This window comes from Hipposideros armiger, unplaced genomic scaffold (assembly GCF_001890085.2).
Source record: "Hipposideros armiger isolate ML-2016 unplaced genomic scaffold, ASM189008v1 scaffold_28, whole genome shotgun sequence".
NCBI classification, from domain to species: Eukaryota; Metazoa; Chordata; class Mammalia; order Chiroptera; family Hipposideridae; genus Hipposideros; species Hipposideros armiger.
In genome coordinates, this window is record NW_017731378.1 from 139,108 (window position 1) to 149,609 (window position 10,502).

Here is a 10,502-nt window from a genome sequence, read left to right on the forward strand (position 1 = left end):
GCTGGTGCATAAGCGTGTGGGGAGAGGAATATCTGGCGGCCCCATTATCAAAAGAAATCTTTATTCTCCAGCAGTATACATACATACATGCATCATCAGTTCCTCAGAGCCACACTCATCTGCACTCACTGCTCAGCAGCATATCTCTTTCTGACATACAAATGGAAGAGCCCCAAGATCTTTCTTCAACACAAGTAGTCTCACACTTAGTTACTTTACAAATCGATTATAAGTCAGGATTCCCATGTCTCCCTGCCTTGGCAAGATGGCTTGATTAGTTAGTAACTCCAGGTTAGATTGTCTGTCAGAACAGTGTAGGCCAGGACACAGGGCTCAGCTGCCAGGGCTCCCCAGCAGAAACCTGTAGGCAAGAAGAATGTTGACAGCATTCGTGGTGAGGCTCATTTCCACCCCCCGTTTCCCCATGACCTAGAAACTCACCATTCTCCCCTGGCTGACACTGCTTCCTTGCGTACCAGTCGCTTCTTGTCATCCAGAGGTTTGGCTAAGGCCCGAATCACCTGTGGTTTGTACGGTAGCAGCTGTGGAGTTAAGAGTGAATCTCAGCCTTGCTCAACCATGGCAACCAAAAGAGCCGCTTCTCTGACTCTACAACTAATAATCTTCCTGTTCTATTTCAGTGGTGCCAGAGGATGCTAGGTGGCAGGATGGCCTATCTGGACCTTGCCATTCATACCTCAGTCACACAGCAGGGTGGCCAGTCCTGCTTACCTAAGGCAAAAAAGTACTTCTCTGGCTCTGAAGCTTCCAGGCCAGAGAGGGACCGCTGGGGTACTCACCACAGGGGTGGGCAGGCGAGTGAGCGCGTGCATACACTGCAGAGCAGCAATCCGGACAGCCTGGAACACAACCGTAAGCAGGTGAGAGGACAGCTGTGAAGGACAGCCATAGGTGCCAGAAAGTTGCTGGGCTCAACGCACCATGGAAGGGCTAGAGCTGAGGTTCAGGAACTTGGTGACGAAGGTGTCAATGTGAAGACTCATGACTTGGGGTGCTTCCAATAGAAGAGGCTGAAGGCAGCTGAGGGTGGAGAGCTGTACCACACAGTCGGGGCAAGACAGGGCCTCCAGCAGCAAGGAAAGCAGCTAAGGGGCCACAGGAAAGGTGGGGATGAGCACACAGGTGATGAGCCTGCTTCTCCCCCCGCCTCCCCCATAGCCCAGCTCGAGGACATGGCTTGGTCCCTTGCGTAGAGGCTCTGACTGCTTACCGTGGGCAGCTCTGGCAAGAGCACAGGCTTAGGCAGCCTGTTAAGTACATGAGACAGACCCTTCAGGTAATTTGGTTTCACATCTGTAAAAAATGGAAAAGCTTAGGGGAGAAAGAAACTGGGCTTAGACATACAGCTTGAGAATTCAACTCCAATCTCTGATGAAGCTGGGACATCAGCCTATAAAGAGGTTAAGAAAAAAAAAAAAAAGGCCCCTCAAGCTCAGAATAAGCAAGATATGCCCACCAAAGGAAAACAGTGGGGCAGGAATCTGGAAGTTTAGTCCTTTAGGCATGGACCACACTACGTCTCTCAAGAAGCACTGAGGTCCTCAATGATTTCAGAGAAGGTGGCCCGAGCAAAGGAGAGGGCTGTACATTTGGGGCCTTTTAGACTCTCCTCACCTTGGGGAGCAGCATGGAAGCCCTGCACCAGAGCAGGCACATTATCTGTGAAGAAACGCTGCCGGAACATGATCCGTACTTCAGCGTGGCCAGCGCGGGTCAATACATCGGTGCAGTCAGACATGAGCAGAGAGAAGCCATCGGCTGCTGCTGGGCCTAGTTCTGGGTCACTCAGGAGGCCAATGAGCTGGAGAAGAGAGCTCTTGAGGTACTTCAGGGGAGAACAATCTTAAATACCCACAAGGAGGATGGCAGCCATTTCTGGGAGGAATAGGGTCAATGGAAGTTCCTGTTTAGGTCCTAGGTTCTCCTATCTCCAAAATGGACTTACCCGGTTTGTAAGGCAGGAGCTGAGAGGATGATATCTGAGCACTAGGGCCTTGGTTACCTGTAATCAGAAACGAGAATGGTCAGGGCATGACACTCAAATTCCAGAACCCCGAGAAGCATGCTTATGGTTCCAGGTCAAATGGGAGAAATTTTATTTAACCAGACATAATTGTCTCTGGGTAACCAGAATCCATTCCAACTCATTACCCAGAGAAGCAGTGTGAAGGCCTGACTACGACAGGGCCCAGAGCCCAGCCCAGCCTCCACTTTGTCCACAGCCAGCTGTAGGAATTCATCCAGCTGTTGTCCTAAAAAGCAGGGAGAAAATGCTGATGCAAAGTCTACGTATTTCCCCTTTAACAACAAAGAATGTAGATCATCTCAGTGTAGAGCTCCCTGAGAAGTCATTAGAAAAGAACAATATTTTGGTTGTGGACTTGGCCCACCAGCACGAGAGCCTGGGATTCTCATAATGCAGAGATGCTGGCATCTGAAAAGAGTTGTCTACTTTTAATAATTAGCTCTAACAACTCCCTGTAGAAAGTAGGATGACAGAACTAGACAGAGCACTCTGCTTGTACCCACTTATCTTCTTAAGTCCTGTAATGTTTTGCCCAACTCTGGTCTTGACTCTTATCCCAAAGGCTGTCCCTTGGGAAGCCCTATTCTGTTACTAGCAAGCTCCTTTTTATAAAAGAATGAGGACTGAACTTCAAGACTTCATCAGTAATTGATTCAGGGAGGTTTCCAGTACCTTCAGGGTGCTTGTTGAGGAGTCCTGCAAAGCACTTGGCAGCGGCAGTGGAGGAGAAGGGGCAGCTGTGGCAGCAGCTCAGCTCTAAAAGCTCCCGCATGAGTCGGTTCAGCTGAGGGATTTCCACCTACAGAAAACTGGTCATGTCATGGGCCCAGAGAACACTTGGACTCAAAGAGATACCCAGCAGCAAGTGGCAGCAGGGGCCAGGATGGATGAGAACTAAATTCTCTGGTGGGCAAAGTAGATCAGCTTAGCCTATGACAATTTCAGCCCAGCAGTCCCGTGGGACCCACCTCCCCTTGTCAGGGAAGGGTACTCCCCTAATGTGTTCACTTACATTTCGAGGCAGGGAGCAGACAAAGGCCATAAGCAGTGCAACCAGCCGCCTCTGTCCTGAGGAGCCATCCTGTAAAGGAAGAAGAGCCTTACCGAGCCTGTCCGGCCAGCAATAAGCTTGTCTTCCCTGATACCCACCCCAGATTAGCCTAGAAATTTGAAGGACAGAAATCCCAGGATTCTCCCCCATTTGATCCATCAGACCCTCACCTGGAATGGCTGGAATCTGCAAGGGAAGCTGTTTTCAGGCAGGAAGGAGATGTTGCCATCCAAGAAGAGGGGCACAATGTGGGCGACACTCTGGGCAGCTAAGCTAGGGGTAAAGCACTAGGTATTACGCCAAGGAGCCAGGGGTTCCCATTAGTCACTGAGTCAATGGGCCAAAGCATGACCCTTCACACATTCAACAATGATTAATTCTGGGCTGGCCGAATGGCTCAGTTGGTTAACAGTTGGCTTAAGAGTGTGAGCTCTGAGCAACAGGGCTGCCAGTTCGATTCCCACATGGGCCAGCGCCAGAGCTGAGCTATCGCTGAGCTGCCAACAGGTGGCAGGATGGCTCAGCTGGTGTAACAAGATTGTCTGTTCGATGGTGGGCTATGCCCGCCCGCAACTAAAGACTGAACTTGGCACCTTGAGCTGAGCTGCCTCCCACATGGCTCAGTAGATAGAGCGTGTGCTCTTAACAAAAGGCTGCTGGTTCGACTCCCGCATGGGATGGTGGCTACGCCCACCCGCAACTAAGATTGAACACAGCACCTTGAGCTTTAAGGCTACGAGCTCCACAACAAAGATTGAAGAACAACAACTTGGCTGGTCCCCTTCCCCAATTGCCCAATAAAATCTTAAAAAAACAAACAAACAATGATTAATGCAGCACATATTATATGCCAGGAACCATTCCCATTCTAGGCCCTGGTGATAGATACAGCAGTGAGCCAGACAGATCAATCCCTATTTAGGAACTTACAATCTAGTGAAAAAACTCAATATATATATATATTTTAAATGCTCCACAGGTGATTCTTACGCACATCTGCAGCTAAGAACCATCAGACCATGGCTCATGTACCCCCACAGTCCATGGTGCTACAAGCCCCTTCCTCTTACTTTGCCAGCAAAACTTACAAGACAAGTAGCTGCCTCCACGTTTAATTCTGGGTAAAAGGCTAGCGCAGAAGGCAGCTACTTGCTGCTGCTTCCCAAGATCGCTCTTCTTCTCCCTGGGATCAAGGCACATCCGTGATGATACTCACTCAGGGCTTAAGTGGGTGGTGGCAGTGCCAATGACAGACACCATGGCAGCTAAGACCTCATCCTCCAACAGCACCTTCCTCATAACTGAGTGCTCCTTCTCTGCAAAACCAAACCAAAACACACACACACAGAGAATCATAAGGCCATGACTATGGGTTGGATGATTAGGTCCTGTCACCGTGACTGCAGCTTGCCTCTAGTCACAACAGCAGCGGTTTCTAACCTGTCCTCTAGTAGTGCTGCAGCCCTGAGAACCAGCACGGCCCCAGAGGCAGAAGCGGTCTCATGTGGGCCACAGAGCGTTCTTGAGAACTTTGTGCACAATCCTTAGACTGGACAACAATGGAAAACAAAGCCAGTGAGTATGAACATTTTTAACAGAAATGTTACGTTATGAGAAATGAGAAAGTTACGTTAGTCTCTTCAAATGTTTGAAAGATAACATGGGTTTATCTTCATGGGTCCTTAGTATTATAATAGCTACCATACATCAAGCTACGATACAAACATGCATTATTGTATTGCCAGGCATTATACATTATTTTATTTAACCCTTAACAGCTGCCTTGTGATACAGATAGTTCTCTTTATCTCCCCCCTTACAAGCAAGGAAACAGGCTTAGAAAAGCTAAATATCCTCACCCAAGTTAGTGAGTGATGGAGTTGAAGATGAAAGCCAACCAGGTCTGCATGACTCCAGAGACAAATTCTAACTAATTACATAGCAATTAAAGGGGGAAAAGGTGTGCATCCTTTTGAGCATTGCTAACACTAATGGGTTTTGGGTTTTGCCATTGGTCAGGTTAGCACCCTTTGCTTGAAGTGAAATCTCACTCCAGGGATAAAGGACTCAAAATAATTCTCTGCTGGTACAAAATGCAATACCAGCGACACACTGAGGGTGGCAGTGCTATTCAACACCATCGAAATCCAGAGGAGTAGGTCAGGTGGAGAGTTACCTGGCATGGAAGCCTGCACAGCCAAGGCAAGCAGGCAAGGTACAGCTGTCTGATGGAAATACCAGCAGCTCTCGGGGTCCAGCTGGCAATTTTCTGCCACCTGCTGGAGGCTCTGACAGACAGCAATAACTTCACTGGGTCCTGTCACCATATTCCCTGTGTGGTGAGAAAGTGTTCTCTGTAATGTTTTCCTAAAAGCACTTCCAGGTATTTCAGATAGAGCAGACGGGAAGAACAATCAAAGGTGAGTGACCAAGAGTGTCTTATTAAAGAGCCAAGTCACTTTATTCTCTTGGGTGTTCTTTTTCATTTATTCAGATTTCGGAGCTGAGACCTGCTCTGTGCCAGGTTCTGCAGCAGAAGCATTCACATACATCTCATTTTTCATAACCCTAAAAGGATCATTCCCCCCATTTTATAGAGGAAGATGTGGAGGCTCAATGAAACCACCAGTGGTTTTTCTAGGGTCACAGTAAGTGCAAAGTCAGGGATCTGGCCCAGGCTACACTCCGAGTCACGTTCTTCCTACCATGTAACAGATCATCCACTGTCAACTGGATTGACCACAGGGCTGGCAGGCAAAGGAGGGAGCTTAGAAATTAGTGAGGGCCATGGTGAACTTGCATAGGTTTGTAGTAGGAACAGCCACTGACACTTATGCCTTGGAGCAGTGCTTCTCAAACTAGAGTGCATATGAGTTACCTAGAGAGCCTATTAAAATGTAGATTCTGATCAGTGGGGCCTGAGATCCTGCACTTCTAACAAGCTCCCTGGTGATGCCCATGCTGCTGGTTGATGGACCAAAATTTGAATAGCATGGTCTTAGAGTGGTGCTTTTCAATTCTGGCTCCACATTAAAATCACTCTTAGTAATTACTGTTGCCCAAGTCCCATTCTTCCTTAGTGACTGATTCAGTTGGACTGAGTGAGGCCTATCATTATCACCAATATTTTATTTTAAAAGTTCCCACGGGACACTTCTGTATAGCCACCACTGGAACCATTGCCTTAAAGGCATCAACTCCAAACTTGACTACGACTTCCATTCAACTTGGCTCCTTGAGGATCAATCCTGGTAGTTACCTTTGTTCATCTGGCAGAGATGCTTCAGCAGCAGAGGCAGGGTCTCCTTGACAATGCTGGGATGTGCTGATACAGCTGACAAGGCTTGCAGACAGTGCAGATACCGGGAACTTTTGTTGGGCTCATCCTCTCTAGCTAAATTCAACTCCCCTGAAAGCAACCCAGAAGAGGTTTCACTGTGTGACAGCAAGCATGAAGGCCTCCCCCCACCCCACCCCCAGCCTTCTTGGGAAGGGACAGGCCACAGGAGATCGGAGACACATACCCATGCACAGCTCCTCAGCAAGCTTGGGTACTAGGTGGCTGCTGAAGGCCACGGGGTAAAGAGTGGCCAGGGTTCCTGATGCTTCCAGTGCTGCCACCCTGCTGGGGGCACAGGGCAGAGGAGCGTTAGCTGAGCCTTGGCCCACTGTTCTCTTGTCTAGACCTGCCATTAAGCAGATTCAGGAGCATGGGCTCTTGAGGCCACCTTGCTGAAAAGCAGGACTCAAGCACCTAGTTGGACAGGGCTTCTTAATGCCCAAGAAAAGAGAACAGTCCCACATGTCCAACCACTTGGCAGTCAGAGCCAAGCACAAGGCCCACCTCCCCTAGGGAGAGCCAAGGCTCAGAGGCAGAGCCCTGGAACCGCTCGCTTCATCTTGCTGCTTTAGATTCTCACCAACTCTGGGAATTCTCCTCCAGGAGGCTCAGTCTGTATAGGTGACCCACTGCCAGCTCCAAGTCCCCAGAAGACAGGAGATCTGTGTTAGAAGGGAAAACGAACCATCTTTCTTCCGCTGTAGTCACCACAACCCTTCCGAAAGTCCCATCAGAAATCCCAAATCAGTCAGAGTTGTAGTGAGAACCAGGGAATTAAGACTGCTCTTCACTCAAGACAGAAAATCACAAGGAAGGGACCAATACCCCTATCTTTTCTCTTTCTGAAATGTACCTGGCTGGGCACCCAAGACTGTGAGTGTACGGATGCCAACAAGCTGAAGTTGGGAATTGGGGTCTGCCAGGGCCATGAATACCAGTGAGCACAGCTGGTCCTTGAAGCCACTCAGAGGCCTCTCACCTAGGGAGAGACAGTCCAGATTAGAGGGAAGCCCCAACTCAGCAATGATGCAAAGACAACCCGAGGCAGATTTAAAGAGCTTAATCCACTGGGTGTCCAGGAATACACTGGGAAAAAAATAAACAGGTCTCACCCATTAAATATTTTGTTATGTTACAACCTCAGAACGACAATACCACTGTTCTAGACTATTCCATGGCACTCTTTGCGTGTCATCCTGTATAGGGTTACAGTATTCTGGAAGGTGACCTCACCCTTGTCTTCATAGCTCCATTTCTGTTGCAGCTTCAAGAAACCCAGGATCATTTCAAGGATTGTCCGCCGCTGGTTGCTCTGCATGTTTTAAGGGATACTGGAGTCAAAGAATGTTTTAAAGGATTTCAGTTCTGCTACTTTGAAAGTGGAGTGTATTATTCTTTTATGTAAAAGTGTCAGGAAAAGAGTAAACAAGGGAACCAGCATCAGTTAATAGAAGCAAAACCCAAAATCTATCTGAGCCCAAGCCCAACACTTAGTGCTGTCTTTGTGAGAAAGGGATTCTAGCAAGGGGTCCCATCATTTCCTCAACAGATTCCACTCGCTTACCTGACTGTGCTTGTGGAACTGTTCCAGCAGCAAAGGCAGTACGTTGCTGGTGATGTGGTCATAGGCCCGGGCAGAGGCACCTGCAGCTGCCTGCAACAGTTTGGCACTAGGCCACACCAGTTTCATGTCCGGTTCACACAGATGGTGCCTGCAGTCTAGAGAGGCAGCACGTCACAGACCTGGGAGTAGGCCGAACGCTGCCTGACTCCCCCGCAGTCCATAAAAGTTGGAGACTAAGACCTGGGACAGTTTCCTAGCAGTTACCACTGAAATTGTTTTCAATTCCAAGTAGGGCTCCAGCCCCCAAATCACTGCACACGGTGGGGCTACGCCTGAAAGGTCAGTGGCCCTGGAGGGACCGCTCTCTTGTGCTCACGCCCCTTTGGCTGCCACGCCCCGTTACCCTGTAGAATGCTGCTAAGGAAGGAGTCAAGGAGGTCCTCAGCATCAGCCCTCAGCACAGAGCGGGACAAACACGCAGTCAGGGCGTGGAGGGCCGCCAGGCCCTCCGCCTCCACCTGCTCACTTGCCGTCTGGAACACCTGTCAGGGAGGGATCCCATGGCTACTGAGGTGAGGCTGCACCAGGTGACACCCACCCACCCACTGCCTATTTCCTTTGGGTGGGGTTGAGAATCTTTAGGGCACAGCAATGGATATTAACCCCTCAAATGAGTTTCTTCTCAATTGGTGTATTCTCACCAAGCCCTTAGTCCCACTGGGATTGATACACATACTTCTGAGAAACAGAATGCCAACTTTCACCAGTGGCTACTGGGATGCTCTCTCCCAGGTCTCCTCCTCTCCCCTTCTATTCAGCATGGTGCCACAGGCACCATGACTATACTCCTTACCATGGAGGACAGAAGTGGGCACCATGCAAAGGTGATCAAGTGCCACCGCCAAGAGGCTGACCCTCACATAGGGACTCTACATTGTCATTCAACTAGAAGTATGCCCCATTGCTTGCTTGCTGAATAACCAGGCACAGCAACAGAGGGAAAAGCACAGGGTGTATTATTTCCCCTGATGCCTGACAACTAGGAATCAACAATAGTGAGTTTATCTAAGTAACACTCACCTCTCTGCGGATAGAAGCCCAAAGGCTGGGGAGAAAGTCCTTCAGTTCCTTTTGTCCGTACACAGCACAGCAAGCATTCTGCCAAGGAAAACACAGGTAAAAGCTATTACACACTCAGAATTCCTAAGATATGCAGGCACCTCAGCATAATGGCATCTGAAGGAGCCTGGCTCTCAGCAGAAAAACAAGCAGGATTTCATAACAGTCCTACCCAAGGCACAGAAAAATAGCTCACTCTGACTGTTGAAGAACTAGCTTCAAGAAGCCATGGTTCAGCCCTTCCTTGGCTGCCACTCAATTACTATTGGATAAGACAATATGCAACTGGGGCCTTTAGGTCAACATACAGGCCCAGATCCCGGTATCCCTCTTTTGAGGCCCAATGAACCTTGCCCTGGCGCTCTAATAATCTAGAATCCTTTAGCACTCTTAATTTGTCTAACTCTTCTGCCGAGATGTCCGGATACATTTTCCTTTGGCTTGCACTATCAACAACAAAGATATTTTGTATGTCATATTGTGTAATATTTTGTAATAAATTTTTTATGTCATCAATGCCATTAGATTCTAATTTATCTATACCTAAGTCTAATTGATGCCACTTAGTATGTTTTGAGTATTTTTTGCTAAAATTCAATATAATGGTAAATTTATTAACATATAACAAAGGTTTAAAATAAAAATAATGTCATTTATGTACAAAGCAGCTCAAAATGTTATTAAATGCATAAATAGTCAAGATATCAACTTTTTTTGTGTGGATTTTGGACACATTTTGAAAAAAAACTTGAAATCAATTAATGCAGTGAAAGAGCTAAAGGCAACTGGACCCCAGAGGGAGAACAATCACCCACCAGAGTTTGCAGAGAATCCAGCTTGGCACTCAGAATCTCGGAATCCACTTTCTCAATCAGCAGGGGCAGCAGAAACTGTGGGAGAGCAGGAAGAACTGAAGTCTGAGAGGGCTAGTATTGTTGCCACACCAAGGTCAACCATGTCCTTACTGCCACAGTCCCCAGGGGCAGGTGCTACACCAAGGAGCTATTCTTGAGTCAGAAGTTGTGACTGTAAGCCAACCTTCCTGCAAAGATGTGACCAGACCCCCAGTCACCTGAAAAAAATGAGCTAGTTGGCACATCTACAGGATTTCAAAAGATAGCACCAGATAGGGATTAGATTACTATTTTATTTTATTTTATTATTTTTTTAGCTGAGCTATCCTGCCACCTGTTGGCAGCTCAGCTCGGGCCGGGAATCGAACCGGCGACCCTGTTGCTCAGAGCTCGCACTCCTGAGTGAGCTCTTAACCAACAGAGCCACTCGGCTGGCCCTAGATTACTATTTTAAAGGAAGAGATGGTAAAGTTTTCTATTTTGAAGGTCTGAAAATACTTGCCACACAAGCCTGAAGACGCTTGCAG

At 48.2% G+C, this 10,502-nt stretch overlaps 1 protein-coding gene across 2 annotated transcripts in view; it reads right to left on the minus strand.

The window, feature by feature from the left end:
- Positions 1-44: 44 nt before the first annotated feature.
- The window catches only part of MMS19 (MMS19 cytosolic iron-sulfur assembly component), a 43,332-nt gene continuing 32,874 nt past the window's right edge, over positions 45-10,502 (minus strand). The window contains exons 9-30 of one of the 2 annotated variants that reach the window (XM_019636546.1): positions 9,937-10,011; positions 9,083-9,160; positions 8,406-8,544; positions 8,003-8,157; positions 7,672-7,750; positions 7,292-7,417; positions 7,019-7,100; positions 6,623-6,720; positions 6,358-6,507; positions 5,275-5,430; positions 4,315-4,414; positions 3,269-3,371; positions 3,060-3,128; positions 2,720-2,846; positions 2,173-2,273; positions 1,967-2,023; positions 1,636-1,822; positions 1,232-1,314; positions 942-1,106; positions 801-860; positions 442-542; positions 45-361 (exon numbers count right to left, since the gene is read on the minus strand). In XM_019636546.1, the coding sequence (XP_019492091.1) occupies positions 334-361; positions 442-542; positions 801-860; positions 942-1,106; positions 1,232-1,314; positions 1,636-1,822; positions 1,967-2,023; positions 2,173-2,273; positions 2,720-2,846; positions 3,060-3,128; positions 3,269-3,371; positions 4,315-4,414; positions 5,275-5,430; positions 6,358-6,507; positions 6,623-6,720; positions 7,019-7,100; positions 7,292-7,417; positions 7,672-7,750; positions 8,003-8,157; positions 8,406-8,544; positions 9,083-9,160; positions 9,937-10,011 (2,319 nt within the window). In that variant the 3' untranslated portion in view covers positions 45-333. Of the gene's footprint in view, positions 362-441; positions 543-800; positions 861-941; positions 1,107-1,231; positions 1,315-1,635; positions 1,823-1,966; positions 2,024-2,172; positions 2,274-2,719; positions 2,847-3,059; positions 3,129-3,268; positions 3,372-4,314; positions 4,415-5,274; positions 5,431-6,357; positions 6,508-6,622; positions 6,724-7,018; positions 7,101-7,291; positions 7,418-7,671; positions 7,751-8,002; positions 8,158-8,405; positions 8,545-9,082; positions 9,161-9,936; positions 10,012-10,502 lie in introns of both variants that reach the window. The other variant, XM_019636544.1, reaches the window with a different exon arrangement.